Source organism: Sapajus apella, unplaced genomic scaffold (assembly GCF_009761245.1).
Source record: "Sapajus apella isolate SASKATOON/1434 unplaced genomic scaffold, GSC_monkey_1.0 scaffold23, whole genome shotgun sequence".
Taxonomy (NCBI): Eukaryota; Metazoa; Chordata; class Mammalia; order Primates; family Cebidae; genus Sapajus; species Sapajus apella.
Genome location: NW_022436963.1, coordinates 20,373,487 through 20,394,641, shown reverse-complemented (window position 1 = coordinate 20,394,641; position 21,155 = coordinate 20,373,487). Strand labels below are relative to the sequence as shown.

General features: G+C 40.9%; 1 protein-coding gene across 6 annotated transcripts in view; it reads left to right on the top strand.

Moving 5' to 3' along the window:
- Positions 1-21,155, top strand: part of FRMD4B (FERM domain containing 4B) — a 364,030-nt gene that overhangs the window by 301,450 nt on the left and 41,425 nt on the right. For all 6 annotated transcript variants that reach the window (XM_032290457.1, XM_032290458.1, XM_032290454.1 and 3 more), the window contains 4 exons: positions 10,710-10,793; positions 12,911-12,976; positions 16,264-16,321; positions 18,277-18,363. In XM_032290457.1, the coding sequence (XP_032146348.1) occupies positions 10,710-10,793; positions 12,911-12,976; positions 16,264-16,321; positions 18,277-18,363 (295 nt within the window). The remainder of the gene's footprint in view (positions 1-10,709; positions 10,794-12,910; positions 12,977-16,263; positions 16,322-18,276; positions 18,364-21,155) is intronic.

Here is a 21,155-nt window from a genome sequence, read left to right as displayed (position 1 = left end):
TGGGACTGCAGGTGCACACTACCACATCCAGCTAATTTTTTGTATTTTTAGTAAAGACAGGGTTTCACCATGTTGGCAAGGCTGGTCTGGAACTCCTGAACTCAAGTGATCCGCCTGCCTCAGCCTCCCAAAGTGCTGGGATTATAGGCATGAGCCACTATACCCACCCAAAAACTCTGTCTTATGTTGCGTTTATCCTATTGCAGTGGCTCTTAAGCCATTTGTTAAAATCACATTTCTGGGCCCCACCCTCAGCCTTTCTGATCCAGTAGGTCTGGGATGGAGTTTGAGATTTGCCTTTCCAACAAGTTATCCGATAATGCTGATGCTGCTGGTCAGGGTAGAAGAGTACAATGATAATCACTACTTTCTTGTGTTTGTCGCCTTTAATATCCCTTTATCTAGGAATCAGTAGAGAAAAATTTACTGTTAGAAGTTTCTAGTTATGAAGTCCAGCATATAATAAGCTGGATTCATCACTGAACGCCAGGTTCTACAAATAACTGAAAGAAAGATGATATTCTTATTTAATAAAGGGCAATTTGAAGGCAATCTAGCCAGTGAAAAGCTCTTAAACTACTAATCACCCAGGTCTTGATCAGTGACAGTGGATTCATTGAGGAAATTGGTGTTTATTAATAGTAACGAAGATCCTTCTAATAATTACTTGTCTAAGCAATCTGTCATCCTTCAATAGAAGATCCAGCTCAAATGGTTTGATTGATGGTTAAGTTGGCACCTGCTACATTACACCTATATAACAGACATTAAATATACTTTCTTTTTTTGAGACAGTCTCACTCTGTCACCCAGGATTGAGGGGAGTGGCATGATCTCGGCTCACTGCAGACTCCACCTCCCAAGTTCAAGTGATCCTCCTGCCTCAGCCTCCTGAGTAGCTGGGACTACAGGCATGCACCACCATTCACAGCTAATTTTTGTATTTTTAGTAGAGATAGGGTTTCACCATGTTGGCCAGGCCGCCCCAGCCTCCCTAAGTGTTGGGATTACAGGCGTGAGCTACCACGCCAGCCTAAATATACTTTTGTAGCTGCTATGATCACTAATCCTGCCCCATTCCTTCAGTATAGTTCAGAACCTTGATGGGTCACCACAGGTTTCTAGTAAACATAGATAACAAAATGACTTATCATCAAGGCCTGTATAAGGCAACCCCAGAAGACTGGCAAATGTTTCCAATTAGCCCCATTCCTAATAACAGTAAATCTCTGGTTTGCATGGAACACAGTACTAAATAGAGTTTTCAGCTGTGATGACTTCCCCAAATCTTGGGAGGCCCCTGTCATGACCTTTTAGTTAACTTCTGATGATATATAAGCTGTATGGTACATTTACACTTAATAGCAGGCTTTAGACTTTACTGAGTGTTCAAATAGGCTCTTAAGTATGGCTTTTTTACATCCACATATGCATTTTCTGAAGTAGGGATTTTGAGTTACAATTATTTAAAAAAGAACTCCAGTCCCAAGTTTTTTGTTTTTTTTTTTTTGAGACAGGGTCTTACGCTGTCACCCAGGCTGGAGTGCAGTAGGTGATCACAGCTCATTGCAGCCTCAACCTCCCAGGCTCAGGTGATTCTCCCACCTCAGCCTCCCAAGTTACTGGGATTACAGGCATGTGCCAGTCATTTATTTGCATTGTTTGTAGAGACGGGGTTTCGCCATGTTGGCCAGACAGGCCTCAAACTCCTGGGCTCAAGTGATCCTCCCATCTTGCCTTCCAAAGTGCTGAGGTGACAGATGTGAGCCACTGCACCCAGCCCCAAGCTAACTTCTTCGTGTAGTGAAGTTTCTGTAGATGTTTCCACTTGGACATTATATTTAACATGCATTTTTTATGAACACTTGGTTTGGGTTTCAGGTAAGGAAGAGCTTTGCTTGGAGAAGAAAAGTGAAATGCAGGCCTGGTGCGGTGGTTCATGCCTGTAATCCTGGTACTTTGAGAAGCCAAGATAGAGGATCACTTGAGCCCAGGGGTTTGAAACCAGCCTGGGCAACATGAGAGACCTCATCTCTACTCCCCACCCCCCCCCCCAAAAAAAGAAAAATTGGGGGCCTGGAGCTTGGGCTTTTTTTTTTTTAAGCTGTTCTAGAAACAGAGGATGCCCCCACACCAAGCATAGACAGCAAGGATCTTAGTGTTCTCTAGGAAGTGCTAGCATGCCCAGTTTGCTGATTGGCTGCACTCTCTTCTACTCAAGTCTCTGATGGCAGGTGGCTGATTGTTGCTGTGTGCAAACCCACAATTAGCCACAAGCAGGTGCACACATTTGCTGGGGGTGGCTTTTTCCACACAAGTGCTTCAGCACACACAAAGGGTGGCCTCAGTTTTGCCAGCCATGTGGCTTTCTCAAAAATGAGTGGGGTTGGCACATTCCATCAGGGTACTTGGGGTCAGTAAAGAAAAACAGCCCATGAAAGGGGGCTTTGGAATGACCAAAGGAATTGTTGCCTGAAAAATAGTTGTAGTTAAATAGAGGGTCATGGGTGGCTTCCTTCTGGAAAGTTATCAAAATAGGAATCTGGAATGCCTAAGGGAGGAGTTCAGCCTAGATAATCAGATAAAATGCAAGCATGTTCTTCATTGTGACATCTGAATTCCTGCTGAAATTGTGGAGAGAAGCAATTTCTGGTTTGGTCACTGAGAAGTAGCAAGTGATGTTGATTTATGGACATTCTCTCTTGCTAGGACCCAGAGAAACCAGTCCCTCATGTCAATTCTGGTCAAGTGCATCTTTAAAATAACATATCCGTTGCCATTAGGGTCAGGAATGTCCAGACGAGTTGAATGCATTTATTGCTGGTGAAAGGCAGAGACATCCCGGTTGAGGCTTGTTCACCTCCCCTACTACTTTTGGGCTCTCCCTCTAAACTCTGAGGTTGGCCCTGATTCATAAACCATGCCTCCTGCCCAGCCAGACAGGGAGGAGCCTTCTGTGCAGAAGCCAGACCTGGCTGTTCCTGCAAGCTCCATAGATCCCTGCAGCCTTAGGCTCCCAGACATTCCCCAAGAGGGTGAACAAATAAGCCCTCAGCTACTGCCAGTCTGCTCAAACGTGAAATCCTGTTTGGTCCTAAACTCCGAAAATGATCGAGCTTAACCTTCTAGAATAATGTGCCAGTGTTTCTGACACCCCAGTGGATTCATTTTTGGGTCAGTAGGTTCTAACCTCTTGTATTAGCATTGCAGCACCTCTCCCTAGCAGGGCTGTGAGCTTGAACTTTGGTTTTCCCCATGTCTACTCACTGGCCATATTTGATGCATTTTTGTTGTGAATAATATAACATAGAAGAATGCACAAAACATGTACGTTGATATATAGAATAAATTGGAAGAATGAAGCTGAGCCTAGCACAGTGGCTCACGCCTGTAATCCCAGCACATTGGGAGGCTGAGGCAGGCATATCACCTGAGGTCAGGAGTTCAAGAACAGCCTGACCAACATGGTGAAATCCCGTCTCTACTAAAAATACAAAAAATTAGCTGGGTGTGGCAGTGCACTCCTGTAGTCCCAGCTACTTGGGAGACTGAGGCAGGAGACTCACTTAAATCCAGGAGGCGGAGGTTGCAGTGAGACAGGATCGTACCACTGCACTCCAGCCTGGGTGACAGAGAATCCTGGAGAAAAAAAAAGAAGCTGGGTGTGGTGGTTCATGTCTATAATCCCAGCACTTTGGGAGGCCAAGGTGGGTGGATCATGAAGTCAGGAGATCAAGACCATCCTGGCTAACATGGTGGAATCCTATCTCTACTAAAAATACAAAAAAATAACAAGGCATAGTGGCATGTGCCTTTAATCCCAGCTACTTGGGAGGCTGAGGCAGGAGAATTGCTTGAACCCGGGAGGCGGAGGTTACAGTGAGACAAGATCAGCCACTATACTCCAGCCTGGGAAGCAGATCGAGACTCTGTCTCAAAAAAAAAAAAAGGTGGGGGAGGTGGGGAAATGCAGCCATACAACCACATGCTACCCCCCATTGTCCTAACTCCAATAAAATTCCCTCTTAGGCCGGGCGCGGTGGCTCAAGCCTGTAATCCCAGCACTGTGGGAGGCCTAGGCGGGTGGATCACGAGGTCAAGAGATCGAGACCATCCTGGTCAACATGGTGAAACCCCGTCTCTACTAAAAATACAAAAAATTAGCTGGGCATGGTGGCGTGTGCCTGTAATCCCAGCGACTCAGGAGGCTGGGGCAGGAGAATTGCCTGAACCCGGGGGGGGTTGCCGCGGTGGCCCGAGATCCCACTAGCGCCCCGGCCCGGGGAAAACAGGGGAAAAACCCCTCCCCAAAAAAAAAAAAAAAAAAATTCCCTCTTTGCTCATGGGCACTCTGACTCTATGGTGCATATTTTCTTGTCTTTGTTTTGTTTTTTAAGCCTATAGCACCCAGTATTTCCAGGCTGTCTCCCACCTAAGAATCAACCAGCCCCAACCTTACTTAGCTTCCTAGATCAGATAAGATCGGGTGTTTGTCTTTCCTCATGGTTTTATCACCTATTTCTAGGTTCATTTTGTTTGTTTTGGACCTTTAGGTTCTTATTTGGGGTCTTGCCTCTTTACTCAACATTTGTGACATTCATGTTGTGTGTAGCTATTGTCTATTTTCTTTGCTGCATGGTATTCTGTTATATGAATACATTATAGTTTGCGCATTTGTACTGTTATGAGATATTTGAGTTATTCTTTTGTGTGAACAATGCTGCTATAAATCTTACGCTTGTATATAAGTTTTTCTATGGATTATACCTAGCAGAGGATTACTGGGTCATAGGGTATAAAAATTTCCAAAATGATTGTACCAGTTGACACTCTTACTAGTAATGGATGAGAGGTCCTATTGCCCTACATCTTCATATAAACTAGATCTTGTTGGAGTTTTACAAGTTTGATAGTCTGATGTATATTGGTAATTAATTGAGGGTTTAATTTACATTTCCCTGATAACTTATAAAGTTGAACACTTTTTTTCTGTTGGCCATTTGGATTTCTACTTCTGTGCACCAGTTGTTGAAAGGTTTAAGCCATTTTTCTGCCAGATGGTCTCAGTCATCTTTTGATTATTCTCCTGGCTTTCTCTTCTAGTGTTACAGCCATGTCCACAGCTCAGCCACCTCAACATCTGTGATAGCTGGAAAACTCCTATATTAAACAGGTTCTTATAGGAAAGTGATGTTATATATTCATGAGGGACATTTTGCAATAGTACAAATGACCAGATTTGGAGGATTAACAGGAGCCTTTTATAATATGAAGAAATAAGGCTATGTTCTTCCTTGAGAATGTAATTTTGGGGGACTGGGCATGGTAGCCCATGTCTGTAATCCCAGCACTTTGGGAAGCTAAGGCAGGAGGATTCCTTGAGGCCAGGAGTCTGAGATCAGCCTGGTCAACATAGTGAGACCCGATCTCTATGAAAAATTTAAAAATTAGCCAGGCATGGTAGCATGCACCTGTGATTCTAGGTACTTGGGAGGCTGAGGTGGGAGGATTACTTAAGCCCTAGAGGTTGAGGCAACAGTGAGCCATGATTGAGCCACTGTACTCCAGCTTAGGCAACAGAACAAGACCCAGTCTCTCTCTCTCTCTCTTTCTCTCTCTCTCTCTCTCTCTCTCTCTCACACACACACACACACACACACACACACACACGTGATTTTTGAGGAATGGTCAGGATTCCACAAGTAGTGAGACAAGTAATTTAGGCAAATTGCTTGTCTCCTTTATTGATTCACTACTGTTATTTTAGTTAATAATTCTCTGATTATCTGAAACTAGAAACCAAGTTAAGAAACTGAGAAGGCATTTTCTCTCCATTTTTTTTAAGAGACAGGGTCTCACTCTGTTGCCCAGGCTGTAGTATATTGGTGCAATCATAACTCACTACAGCCTTGAACTCCTGGGCCTCCGAGGGAGCTGAAACCTCCCAAGTAGCTGAAACCACAGGCATATGCCATGATGCCTGGCTAATTTTTAAACACTCTTTTGTAGAGATAAGGTCTCACTGTGTTTCCCAGGCCGGTCTCCGACTCCTGGGCTCAAGTGATCCTTCCGCTGCAGTCTCCCAAGGTGTTGGGATTATAGGCGTGAGCCACCATGTCCAGCCAGCTCTGACTTAATGTGAAAAGAAATTAACTAAAATTTTGATCTCCATCACACACAATCAAATTTGTGTCTTATATAATACAGGGGTGTTATTCTCCTCCCTTCATAGTTCACACCATTTTACATTGTCCCCAGGTCTAATGGTGAGTTTGACTTACCACTTCTCAGCTTGCTTACCCAGTTGATTTTCTAATGCTGTCTCACTTGGTCCCTGTTAGACATTTGCATCTGAGATCTCTAATATTCTGAGTGACATAAGAGAAAAATTCTGTAAGTCTTAATGATATGCTTTGTAGAGTATTCGGGTAGAATTTTCAGGATTTTTATGATTGAAGGCAGGGTTTCTTAATCTCAGCACTATTGACATTTTGGGCAGGATCATCCTTTGTTGTTGAGGGCTGTCCTGTGCATTGTAGGATCTACCCAGTAAAAGCCAGTAACACTTCCTTCCTCAGTTGTGACTATCAAAAATGCCTTCAGACGTTGCTAAATGTCCCCTGAGGGGTAAAACTGCCCAAATTGAGAACCACTAATCTAAAGTATATTTCTTCTTCTTTTTTCTTTTTCTTTTTTTTTTTTTTTTTAATGTATAACCAAGTAGAAGTTGCTCTTTTTACTTCTTCTTTTTTCTTAATAAAGTTTTTTTGGGAGCAGTTTTAGATTTTAGATTTACAAAAGAACTGAACAGAAAGTACAGAGAGTTCCTTTATACCCCCTCTCCCTACCCCCCCCCCCCACTGCTTCCCCTATTATTAACATCTTGCATTAGTGTGGTACATTCGTTGCAAAAGTCTATAATCAAATTAGGGTTCACTCTTTGTGTTGTACAGTTATACAGGTTTTGTCAAATGCGTAATGTCATATATCCACCATTACAGTATCATACAGAATAGTTTCAGTAACCTAAAAATCTTCTGTGTTCCATCTATTTAAGCATACTTTTTTTGTTTGTTTTTTGAGACAGAGTCTTGCTCTGTCACCCAGGCTGGAGTGCAATGGTGCAGTCTCGGCTCACTGCAACCTCCACCTCCCAGGTTCAAGTGATTCCCCTGCCTCAGCCTCCCAAGTAGCTGGGATTACAGTCATGTGTCACCACACCTGGCTCATTTTTTGTATTTTCAGTAGAGACAGGGTTTCACCATGTTAGCCAGGCTGGTCTCAAACTCCTGACCTCAGGTGATCTACCCGCCTTGGCCTCCCAAAATGCTGGGATTTCAGGCATGAGCCACCATGCGTGGCACACCTGGATAATTTTTGTATTTTTAGCAGAGCAGGGTTTCACCACATTGGCTAAGCTGGTCTTGAATTCCTGATGTCAGGTGATCTGCCTGCCCTGGCCTCCCAAAGTTTTGGGGTTACAAGCATGAGCCTCCACACCCAGCTATTTTTTTTTTTTTTTTTTTTTTTTTGAAACAGTCTTGCTCTGTGACCCAGGCTAGAGTGCAGTGGTGCAATCTCAGCTCATCGCAACCTCTGCCTCCTGGGTTCAAGCAATTCTCTTGCCTCAGCCTCCTGAGTATGTGGGATTACAGTTGTGCACCACCATGCCCATCTAATTTTTATATTTTTAATAGAGACGGAGTTTCACCATGTTGGCCGGGCTGGTCTTGATCTTCTGACCTCAGGTGATTTGCCCACCTTGGCCTCCCAAAATGCTCTTATTACAGGCGTGAGCCACCACACCCGGCACACCTGGCTAATTTTTGTATTTTTAATAGAGCAGGGTTTCACCATGTTGGCTAAGCAGGTCTTGAATTCCTGACCTCAAATGATTTGGCCACCTTGGCATCCCAAAGTGCTGGGATTACAGGCGTGAACCACCACGCCTGGCACTTTTTTTCAAGGTAGTCGAAACTCTCCTTAAAATGGTCCCTAATCCACTTCCCTATTAATGCACATTTTAGTTGCTTCTCAGTGATTAGTACCCAAAAAAGGTCTTAATGAATGAATATTCATTGTTATCTCAGATTCTGACTAGTGATTAACCTTTGGTAATTTATTGATTTATTCAGCCAGCATTTCTAAACAAACATCTTATAACTGGAGTAGATTCTGATTGTGTATAGTTCAAATTAGTCTTGAAAATTCTTGGGAAAATGATATGTTGAAGACTGAACTTCATCTTTCAATAAATCCAACACAGGTGATATTTTTCTCCATTTCAAACACACAGCTATTTCTTTAGTTAGGCACTGGATATAAAGATTGCTTGAGTTTAACAGACGTGTATTAAATGCCTGAATGCTGGAAAAATCTCAGTGTCATGAGATACTTGTGCTTTGAGGGATATACAACTAAGGACAAAGCTTCAAGTCACGCATTTTGTACTTATTCTCAACCATGAGCTTATTGAATGGAATAACACATAAAATTTCTCCCTTACTTTCCTTTCCCTTTTGGCTGACTGCATTTGTATGAGTTAAAAATAATTCTATCATATGCCACTCATTTCTACATGTTAGGCATGCAGTATACATTTACACATTTTTGTTCACTGAATAAATAAATTTAGGGCAAATAGCAACTTCCAATCCAGCGAGGCCTCCACTGCCACAAAATTAACTATAATCCAAGTAAGTGAATGCTAGACTGGGTTCTTGAGACATGACCTATGGTTCATCTGGCTCCAGAAGATAACAACATGCATGTGGTTGATCGGGATGATTCATAGCACGATGTTATCCTGAATTTATCATTTTTTAATATATGCATGCATTTGCCCTTCATTTTTAAAAAAATCACAATTTAGAAATAAATGTATCTGACAGTCTTGGGTTTAAAAAAAAAAAAAAAGTAAATGTGCTATGCCAGATAAAACATAAAAGAGATTATTAAGAAAAATAAAAATACTGGGAGTTGACAGCTGACCTTTCATATGAATAAATTGGATTGTGGTATATTTTGATTTTCAGGAAGCACAAACCAGTTTCCCAAGATTGTCAGTGTGGTTAAGCCATAACACTCAGATTTCAAATGAATAGAGAGATTTATTCTTACGTAAGAACAGGAGCCAAGTGATTTTTTATTTCCTGTAGTAATTTGGAAAGCTAGATCTTTCACCTGTAGGAAAGGCCACAACCCTGGCTTTGAAATGTAATATCACCAAGGAATGGTTCAATGTTTGGTCCTCCAGCTGGGGGTGGGGGGGGAGCTCATCTACTTCAATAGATAATAATAGTATCTACTGCATGGGAATGTTTGTGGTGAGCCTCACATGAGGTAAATAATGCCCAAGAAATGTGTTGCATGGTACCTCGCACTTGGGAGCTTTTCATCAAAGGGTAGCTAGTGGTAAAGATAGGAAGAAGTGGAAAGTAGGAAGAGGTAGCGTTATGCTGTTTGATGAACACCAGTTTGATCAGAATTTTGAGTAGGTGTTTCATGTACTTATTCTAAGGTCTAATAGGCTCTGGATAATCGTGTTCATTTCCTCATAGATTATATCCTTAAATACTCCACACTTAGAGTAGTTTCTCTCATAACAAACTATGACTGGGTAGGATTACCTGTTCTCCCTTTTTTAAAGTTCTGTAAAGAACACACCTTTCTCTTGACGACTAGAATTTTGCTGGGTTTGGTGTTTCTTTGTTTCTTTGAGACAGAATCTCACTTTTTTTTTTTTTTTTTAAATTAGTGAATGAATTGAACCAAGAGGATCTCACTCTTGTCCAGGCTGTAGTGCTATGGCGTGATCTCGGCTCACCACAACCTCTGTCTCCTGGGTTCTAGCTATTCTCCTGCCTCAGCCTCCTGAGTAGCTAGAATTACAGGCGTGTGCCACTAAGCCTGGCTAATTTTTGTATTTTTAGTAGAGTTGGGGTTTTGCCATGTTGGCCAGGCTGGTCTCGAACTCCTGACCTCAGGTGATCCGCCCGCCGGGGCCTTCCAAAGTGCAGGGATTACAGGCATGAGCCACCGTGCCCAGCCTTTACCATTTTATAGTTAGATGATAGCTGACATTACATGAGGTACATTTTAGTTCACTTAACATGACTTAAGAGATACCTTGGGTTTCATTAGAAACACGTTTTCTGGTCATCTTCTATTCAAGAGATTTCTGCAGATGGCTGACTTGGTCTGCTATATTTCAGAGCAGAAATAGCTTCTGTTATTTCTGTAAGGAAATAACAGAAGAATAATATAAAGGACTACACAAACCATTCATTGCAATGATATCTATTATGAAAAACTGGTGATGTTATGTGAATGGTTTCATGATAACCAGTATCCCAACATGATGAATATTATGTAGCCTCTAAAGATAATTAGTAAGATATTGTAGGAACATGGAGAAAGTGGATAATGAAATGTGAAGAATGCTATGTAAAAATACAATGTGAAAAATGTACAATTATAATTATGTATAAAGTAGACACATGCAGAACTTATTATAAACTTCAAAATCTTGTCATATAACTCAGTTGTTAAATTTGGGGGCTGTTTCTAGTTAGAGTCCATAACCATGTGTATGTTGGCTCCAACATGCTGTAAATAGTTATTTTTTGGATCTCATTCATTTGGTGACAGGCTTGGATAATTCTTTTGGATAATAGTACCTGATGTTACCATATTCCATTTCTTTTTAGTGATGAAAATGCCCGGAAAGATTTAAAGACATTACCAGCCTTTCCAACCAAAACTCTTCAGGAGCATCCATCCCTTGCTTACTGGTAAGCGAAATCCACATGACAGGTGACCCCTTCTCATAGCCTCCATTGAGAACTGCATGCTTTTTGGGACATTAAAAGGCATATAAGTGAGAAAAACATCACATTGCCCATCAATTGAATAAAGAAACCATAGGTAGACCTTGATCCTTTCAGTGAAAGGATCTACTCGAAGTTCACTGGAGATCATTATACCAAAATGCGTCTTGCAGTCATTTGCAAAGAGCAACTGGCTGATGTTTCTTTCAAGTGTGTTAAATGTCTTAGAGTGTGCTTCTAGATGAATATACAATACTCAATGTATGTGCAGTCACTGTGTAATGCAGTGCAGCCTTAATCTAGCAGAATGCAATATAAGTGTTACAAAATACAAATTTCCTTGGATCAAAGATTTTCTTAATGACCAGAGATTTATACTATAGCCAGGTATCATTGTATATATTGTGTTGGTTTAGTTGTTTGTATTTTAATGAATCCATAGTATCTATTTTCATCTCACATTTTTTTCTAAATTGCATTTTCCCTTAAAATACTTACATTCTTATTAAATATATTCTCCTTTGTTTCAGTCTGAATCCTCACGATGGTTTTTCTTTCCACTAAAATGTTTTTCAAAATAAAGATTACAAAATAAATATTTAATATTGAGACATTTAGTATGAAGTTGCAAGTATATTCCCAAATAAATAGTGAAAGTAAGTACTGAGGCTACATAGTATCTTGACTCTGAAAGCTTCTAACCATGTCATTTTCAAGTGATAGTTTTTTCTTTCTTTCTTTCTTTCTTTCTTTGAAATGGAGTCTTGCTCTGTCACTCAGGCTGAAGTACAGTGGCATGAACTCAGCTCACTACAACCTCTGCTTCCCGGGTTCAAGCAATTCCCATGCCTCAGCCTCCCAAGTAGCTGAGATTACAGGCACCCACCACCACGCCTGGCTAATTTTTGTATTTTTAGTAGAGTCAGAGTTTCACCATGTTGGCCAGACTGGTCTCAAACTCCTGACCTCAGGCAATCCAACTGCCTCAGCCTCCCAAAATCCTGGAATTACAGGCATGAGCCACCGGCCTGGCCAAGTAATAGCTTTTTAATTTAAAAAAAAGACATTACTAATGACAACTAGTTATATGGAGAAAGAAATACTTAGTATTCTGGGCTATACTTGAGATTTCCTTTCCAATCAACAGGTTTTACTCTAGGGCAATAAAAGGGTTTTCTTCTAAAGCAAGATGTCTGTAAGTGGTGGTAATAGAGTATTTTAGATTGCACACAGACTCAGAAGCAGTTTGAATTCTTTTAAAATCTTTCTGAATCACTCAAGGAGAAAGTCTTTAATACCCAACACTTGCCGATCTCCCTGTTTTAATCACAGAGAGGATAGGCCTTATGCTCAAAATTTACTCAACAATGTTCTACAACTAACATTTGATATCATTATTTTATATGTATTGTATTTCATCCCATTATGGCAGAAGATCATTTTTCATTTAAGAAATTGATATTGTTTTCTTTTCTAGTAAACTGTTTTTTTTGTTTGTTTTTTGTGACAGTTTTGCTCCTGTCACCCAGGCTGGAGTGCAATGGTGTGATCTCAGTTCACTGCAACCTCCATCTCCTGGGTTCAAGCAATTCTGTGCCTCAGCCCAAGTAGCTGGGATTATAGGCATGTGCCACCACACCCAGCTAATTTTGTATTTTTATTAGAGACAAAGTTTCACCATGTTGGCCAGGCTGGCCTCAAACTCCTGACCTCAGGTGATCTGCCCACCTTGGCTCCCCAAAGTGCTGGGATTACAGGTATGAGCCATTGCACTTTAAGTTTTAAAGGTAGTTATATGTATATGTATGTATGTATGTATGTATGTGTGTGTGTGTGTGTATACATGTATGTATTATATAAATATGCTACACAAAATATAAGTTAAAGATGATAAGGAAGGCAGTCAAATGTCTGAAATTTAGGCATCCATCTCCTACAGAAACAAAAACCAAACTCTAGCTATCTAACAAGTTGGTGAAGGCTTCCTCTCAAGTTTCCAGTAGCCACCTGATAATATGGAAACTGTGCCTGTACCTCAGATAATCATGCATTGCCATCTTTCTCATTTCTTTGTTTTACAGCGAGGACAGGGTAATTGAGCATTATTTGAAAATCAAAGGTCTCACTAGGGGTCAAGCTGTGGTTCAGTAAGTATCTTTCTTTCCTTTTGCTTAGGTATAATTTTAATATCTCCCATTTGAAGATGTCACTTGAAATAATTTCTATTAGGTAGTTTTTGCTAATATAGTCCTTACCTGGTTAGAAATATCTTACCACAAATTAGAAAATGTCTCGGGTCATTCTATACATTGGTGTCATCAACTCAGATACCTACCAGAGTCAGGCAATAAAAAAAATGAGAAACATAGGCCAGATGTGGGGCAATAGGGAATGGTGGGGACTGTGACAAACAAGTGAGCTTCCATCCTGAGTAGAGGCAAAGTTACTCAGCTTTATAATTCAGGCATAATGTTGCCAGGTCCTTTGTTTTCCAAGAGAAGCTGGAAATTCAGATTTTTAAATCTTACCTCACTGGGAAGTAATTTAAAGAAAATTTAGTGCAATATTAGCCAAACACAACCTATCTAGAGGCCATGTTTTGTTCCCCAGTTTGTGACTCTACTTTGAATGGAGTGCATAGTATATTGGTGTCAGATAATCTGTTTCTTCATGCTACTAAGAACAAACCATTGTAATGTATTTCTGTATTTTGTGACTTACAGAGTTACCATCCATTATTAAGAACAGGCCAGCACAGTAGCTCATGCCTGTTATCCCAGCACTTTGGGAGGCTGAGGCAGGTGGATCACCTGAAGTCAGGGGTTTGATGCCAGCCTGGCCAACATGGTGAAACCCCATTTCTACTAAAAATACAAAAATCAGCCAGGCATGTTGGTGGTTGCCTGTAATCCCAGCTACTTGAGAGGCTGAAGAAGAATCACTTGAACCAGGGAGGCAGAGGTGCAGTGAGCTGTGATTGTGCCATTGTCACTTTGCTGGGGTGATGAGCGAAACTTCATCTCAAAAAAAAAAAAAAAACTTGCCACACTAAACTTTTAGAATTATTTCTATGCATATGAAAACTGAAAGAAGAATTTAGAGATTGCTAATCTCCTGGTCAGTGTGTAGATTTTCTTCACACTCCTACTTCTTTGCTCTAATCTCATTTTTTTTTTTTTTTTTTTTTTTGAGACGGAGTCTTGCTCTGTCACCCAGGCTGGAGTGCAGTGGCATGATCTCATCTCACTGCAAACTCTGCCTCCTGCCTCAGCCTCCTGAGTAGCTGGGATTACACAGGTGCGTGCCACCATGCCCAACGATTTTATGTATTTTTAGTAGAGACGGTTTCACCATGTTGGCCTGGCTGGTCTCGAACTCTTGACCTCAAATGATCTGCCCACCTCGGCCTCCCAGAGTGCTGGGATTACAGACCTGGGCCACTACACCTGGCCTGTAATCTTGTTTTATCAAAACACACCTTCTGTTATCTTCATGGCAGAAATCAGAAGTTAGCCTCCTGAAGTTGGATCCTTGATGTTTTTATTCATTGTGTGCCTGTTTTCTGAACTGAAAAGAAAAAAGAAGTAGTGACAATTTCTATTAAGAGCTTTAGGGTAAACTAGTGAGTACTGTCATGCACCATTTCTGTCCACATATATAATGGTGGGCCTATAGGATTATAATGCCATATTGTTACTGTATCTTTTCTATGTTTAGATACTCAAATACTTACCATTGTATTATAGTTGCCTACAGTATTTCAGCCCAGTAACATGCTGTACAGGTTGATAGCCTAGGAGCAATAGGCCACACCATACAGCCTAACAGTGTAGTAGGCTCTGCCATCTAGGTTTGCGTAAGTACACTCCATGATGTGTGCACAAGGACAGGATCAGCTACCAACACAATTCTCAGAATGCTTCCTCATTGTTAAGCAATGCGCGACTGCCTATTACAAAGCTCCCATGTTTAAGACATGGAATCAACCCAAATGCCCATCAATGATAGGCTGGATAAAGAAAATGCGGTACATATACACCATGGAACGCTGTCTGGCCATGAAAAGGAATGAGATCATATCCTTTGCAGGGACATGTGTGAAGCTGGAAGTCATTATCCTCAGCAAAAAACTAATGCAGGAACAGAAAACCAAACACCACTGGTTCTCACTTACAAGGAGCTGTACAATGAGAACACATAGACACAGGGAGGGGAACAACACTTACTGGGGCCTGTCAGGGGAGGGCTGGAGTTGGGGAGAGCATTAGAGAAAAGTGCTAATGCATGCTGGGTCTAATACCTAGGTGATGGGTTGTTAGGTGCAGCAAATCACCATGGCACATATTTGCCTATGTAGCAAACCTGCACATCCTGCACGTGTACCCTGAAACCTAAAAAACAATTAAAAAAAAAAGTACCCATGCTTAAATGCAGAGTCTTATTCCTTCATCTGATCATTATTGTGTGGCTTCATCTAAGAGACTGTTTCACTTGGTATTTAAGGCTCTAGGATGTAAAGTCCAACTCATTTTGTTAGAATTCTGGCTATGCAGTTTAGTTGCTACACGACCTTGACACATTTACTTAACTTCCTATATTCATTTACATGTAGGCCATTTACATAAAAAAATATATCAAATTATTGATTACAGTTTCCAGAGAAACTGATCATCAAAATGGCATTAAAAAGTCTACTTGCGTTAAAACATGAACCTCAGTTCCTTAAGGGCAGAGAGGAAGTTTACACAATTTAGTCCACTCCAAAGCCTTAAAGGTGTACAATAAACCCTTTTGAATTAAAAATAGCAAGTGGCGGCATTGTTGCTTTAATTTTTATTTTGCGGGGACGTTTTTAAAGTCAGGTTTACATAGGGTAATTCATAGTTTTAAAGTATATATTTCTAGGAGTTTTGATAGATGTTTCTAGTTATGTAACTTCTACCGCAAGCAATATATGTAATAGCTTTATTTTTTCACTTATGAGTATGCCCCAAAAGTTGGTGCTCACTGCTTGCATCACTAAGGGCTTACTTTAAAAAATACTTTCAATTGGAGTTTATACTGCGGCACATTTCTAAGCCATAAGCATTTGAATATGCAGAAAGTAACATTTTCTGTTGCTTTCTGAAAATGAGGTTCTATTAGCAACTTCATAACATGTGGATAAGCTAAAATATATTACTCCCCAAAATGGTTTATCCTGTTTCTAGAGTGAAGCATATTAATTATTTATATTGTTATAATGAGGAAAGTAGAAATATGATGTTTCTTTAAAACACTTTTCCCAAATAACAATTATTATTTATTCCCAAATAATAATTATTATATTGTTATAATGAGGAAAGTAGAAATATGGCGTTTCTTTAAAACACTTTTCCCAAAAGGGTCCTCTGACAATTTTAATAAGATTGTGATACATATTTATTTTCCATAGGTATATGAAAATAGTAGAAGCTCTGCCAACTTACGGTGTCCATTATTACGCAGTAAAGGTAAGTAGTTTTACATAACAAAGCTTTAATGATAATTAAGAGTTATTGCACAATATCAGCTTTTTTCATAATATATAAGAGGCTGATTATATCTTGCCATTTGTAGCAAATTATAAAACACATTATTTTTGCAAAATACTTGCTAAGTTAAAATGTCTTCCCAAGACCTGTCTTCCTCCTAAGATGTTCATATCGGCCGGGCGCGGTGGCTCACGCCTGTAATCCCAGCACTTTGGGAGGCCGAGGCGGGTGGATCACGAGGTCAAGAGATCAAGACCATCCTGGTCAACATGGTGAAACCCCGTCTCTACTAAAACTACAAAAAATTAGCTGGGCATGATGGCGTGTGCCTGTAATCCCAGCTACTCAGGAGGCTGAGGCAGGAGAATTGCCTGAACCCAGGAGGAGGAGGTTGCGGTGAGCCGAGATCGCACCATTGCACTCCAGCCTGGGTAACAAGAGCGAAACTCCGTCTCAAAAAAAAGATGTTCATATCATTCTCTTTTGAAACACCTCTGTTTGCTGATTAGTCTCTTTTCCAATTGGTTAGCTTTCTAGCACTACCAGATCGTCATTTGATGGTACTTTTATTTGAAAATTATGCAGTCTCCAACGTTATTTCAACAGCTTCATAAAATCCTGAAATTTATACAGTATTTGCAATGCCACATTTCAATGAGTATATTCCATACAGTGTATTTTCAGATGTTTTATAAGCAGGGAGAGATTGACAAAGAAATATTTTGAGATGATGAAAAGTATTTTTAGATGTTTATAAGCAGGGAGAGATTGACAGATATTTTGAGATGATGAGATGAGAGTGTTAAGGGTGTCTTGTTTGGAGGAGAAATAATTTTATAATTGATCAGTTCTTGATTGACTTTTCATGTAATGATAATGTTTATATCTCTATACAATTCCAAATGATGGGGAATTAGCTTTAAAAATACTGACGTGATGAGAATATACCTGTGTTAAAAATCAGTACCAATTTTTGAGACAAAGTGTCGCTCTGTTGCCCAGGCTGGAGTGCAGTGGCGTGATCTCGGCTCTGCCTCCTGGGTTCAAGTGATTCTCTCGCCTGAGCCTTCCGAGTAGCTTGGATTGCACAGGGTGGCATGTGCCACCACACCTGGCTCATTTTTTGTATTTTTAATAGAGGCAGGGTTTCACCATGTTGGCCAGGCTGTTCTCAAACTCCTGACCTCGGGCCATCTGCCCACCACGGCCTCCCAAAGTGCTGGGGTTACAGGCATGAACCACTGAGCCCAGCCTCAAATTTAACTTTAATTTCTGCTGCCTCTGATTTGCATATAGGTATCTGTCTGAGCCTAAATTTTCCTTTTCCTGTGTCAGTATAGTCTTTGCTTTGGCAAAACATAAAAAGATAAATTTATGTAAACAACATCACTTCCCCATAGGTACCTCAAACCAGTTATTCAAACATCCTGCCATTGAATTGTACAGTACTCCAAAAGGGTTTTCAATATTCCCATGTTCATTGTTAATTGTTTTATAAATATCAGGAATTGGAGCCACTTTTCTCATCTTTGTAATTCTTTGGAAACTTCCCCAACCTTTTATAACTGGTTACTAATTAAGAGAATAAAGAGCTTTTTTTTTTTTTAATGGATAACTGGCTTTTTACTGGATTAATCCTTAGTTGAATTACTTACATTCTATTTATTTTCTCCAACTGTTCAATCAAAACAGTAATGCTTTACTCTTTTGGTGGTATTAACAGTATTGGACTGTTTCAACTTACAGATTTTATTTGAAGAACCTCTAAGAAGGTGTTTTAATAACAAGTTAGGTCTTTAAATAATGTTTTGTTTATCAAGACAGCTTTATTTTGACTTGATGATACTTGTTAAGAGGTAAAATTGGTAAATTATATTCACCTCTAGAAGAGTTAACAATTAGGCCTTGATTTTCATGCGTTTTCAACCCTCTAGGATAAGCAAGGACTTCCCTGGTGGCTTGGAATTAGCTATAAGGGAATTGGCCAGTATGACATACAAGACAAGGTGAAGCCTCGGAAGGTAAGTGGGAATCACTTCAGACCTTAGGAGAACTTTGAACTGTTCAAAAGATGTTAATTTTAACATGGTTGACAAGCACACACCATGAGGTTTTGCTGCTTTTTTGTTTGGTTTGGTTTTGGTGGCTCGTTGCTGGTGTTTTTTTTTTTTTTTTTTTTTTGAGTCAGAGTTTCGCCCTTGTTACCCAGGCTGGAGTGCAATGGCACGATCTCGGCTCACCGCAACCTCCGCCTCCTGGGTTCAGGCAATTCTCCTGCCTCAGCCTCCTGAGTAGCTGGGATTACAGGCACGCGCCACCATGCCCAGCTAATTTTTTGTAGTTTTAGTAGAGACGGGGTTTCACCATGTTGACCAGGATGGTCTCGATCTCTTGACCTCGTGATCCACCCGCCTCGGCCTCCCAAAGTGCTGGGATTATAGGCGTGAGCCACCGCGCCCGGCCTGTTGCTGGTGTTTTGAGATGGAGTCTTGCTTTGTCGCTCAACTTGGAGTGCAGTGGGGTGACCTTGGCTCCCTGCAAAGTGTTTCTCCTGCCTCAGCCTCCCAAGTAGCTGGTATTACAGGCACGTGCCATGACGCTCAACTGATTTTTGTACTTTTAGTAGAGACGGAGTTTCACCATGTTGGCCAGGTTGGTCTCAAACTTCTGACCTCAAGTGATCTGCCCACCTTGGCCTCTCAAAGTGCCGGGATTAAAAGTGTGAGCCACCACACCCAGCCACAAGCACACACACTTAGGTTCTATTTTAAGTTATTGTGAGTGGGATGATGCCATTTATTTTATAAATTTTATATATTTATACATATACATATTTGAATTCGATGGTAGACATATAAATGGATAATAAAGACTGAGCCAAAATTTTTGGTGCTAGTGATCTCTCAATGATGCAGGCATAAGTCATCTTCCTTCTACTGCTGCTATTGTCTCTGTTTCGCAATATTCTACAGTGAATATGTCTGCTTTTTTTAAAGAAAAATCATTTGTGTGCCCTTTATTAAGGGTCACAGGCCGGGCATGGTGGCTCATGTCTGTAATCCCAGCACTTTGGGAGGCCAAGGCTGGCAGAACAGGAGGTCAGGAGTTCAAGACCAGCCTGGCCAACATGGTAAACTCCATCTCTACTAAAAATACAAAAATTAGCCAGGTATGGTGGCAGCCACCTGTAATCCCAGCTGATCGGGAGGCTGAGGCATGAACATTGCTTGAACTTGGGAGGCAGAGGTTGCAGTGAGACAAGATCATACCACTGCTCTCCAGCCTGGGCAATAGAAAGAGACTCCATCCCAAAAAAAAAAAAAAAAAAGAGGGTCACAATCTATCAGATTTGGATTTTCAGGGCTAAATAAGTTACATTAATGTCCATTTAAAATTTTATTGTGAAGCTGTTTTTTAAAAATTTTGTTATTGGCCAGGTGCAGTGGCTCACGCCTATAATCCCAACACTTTGGGAGGTCAAGGCAGATGGATTGCCTGAGCTCAGTAGTTTGCGACCAGCCTGGGCAACACAGTGAGACCCCATTTCTACTAAAATACAAAATATTAGCTGGGCATAGCACCGTGTGCCTGTAGTCCCAGTTACTCAGGAGGCTGAGGTCAGAAAATTGCTTGAACCTGGGAGGCGGAAGTTGCAGTGAGCCAAGATCACACCACTGCACTTCACACTCCAGCCTGAGAGACAAGGTGAGACTCCATCTTAAAAAAAAATCTCCATAGACCATTGCTAAATGATGGTCAAAAAAAAAAAAAGGAAGAAAGAGAAAAAAAAATCTATATTATTATTATTATTATTATTTTTTTTTTGAGATGGAGTCTTGCTGTGTTCCCCAGGCTGGATGGAGTGCAGTGGTCTGATCCCAGGTCACTGCAGCCTCAACTATCCTGGCTCAAGCAATCCTTCTACCTCAGCCTCCCACGTAGCTGGGACTACAGGCACATGCTGCCATGCCCAGATAACTTTTTAAAACAATATTTGGAGGTACGAAGTCTGGCTATTTTCCCCAGACTGGTCTTGAACTCCTGGCCTCAAGTGATCTTCCCACCTTAGCCTCCCAAAGTGCCTGGAGCTGCTTCTCTTGATCCAAGTTCCAGTGTACAACATGTTTTCGCCCATTTAAGAGTTGAAGAATCCATATAGATCACTATGCAGCTGCTCTTGGCCTCCTTTGGTATTACAGTGACATCAAGACTGACTCATGCTGCCCTGGTTGGTTTTGCCACTCTCCTCATGCCATGCTGCCATCATTGAAAGCACAGGAGTAGAACAATGGCCTCTAATAACAGACCTTGGTCAGCTACCTGCATTATCACAGCCCGACATCACAGCCTTAAATAACCCCTGTCATTTCCATCTGTCTCTTGCTTTAATGTGTGTTAGAAAAACAGCCATTCTCTTTATAAAGCAGCCCTGTAATCATACCTACTCTTCATCTTCTAAGTATCCATGCAGCTTCTGTTGGTGCACACAGTCTTCCTTGAGTTATGAAAATAAATAAAACTCCCCTCTTTTCCCCATTTATGATTGTGAAACTGACATAGATAACACAAAACGGTAGATTAGGGAAAGCCATATCCCCCTTACCCCCTCCAATAGTGATCCAGCTTTCCTGGATCAGGCTAGTAAGGCACTGAGCCTTCTTACTAGAAATTATTAATAAGGCTGAGTGTGATGGCTCATGCCTGTAATCCCAGTGCTTTTGGAGGTCAAGGTGGGAAGACTGCTTAAGACCAGGAGTTCAAGACCAGCCTGAGCAATGTGACAAGATCCTGCCTCTACAAAAAAAAAAAAAAA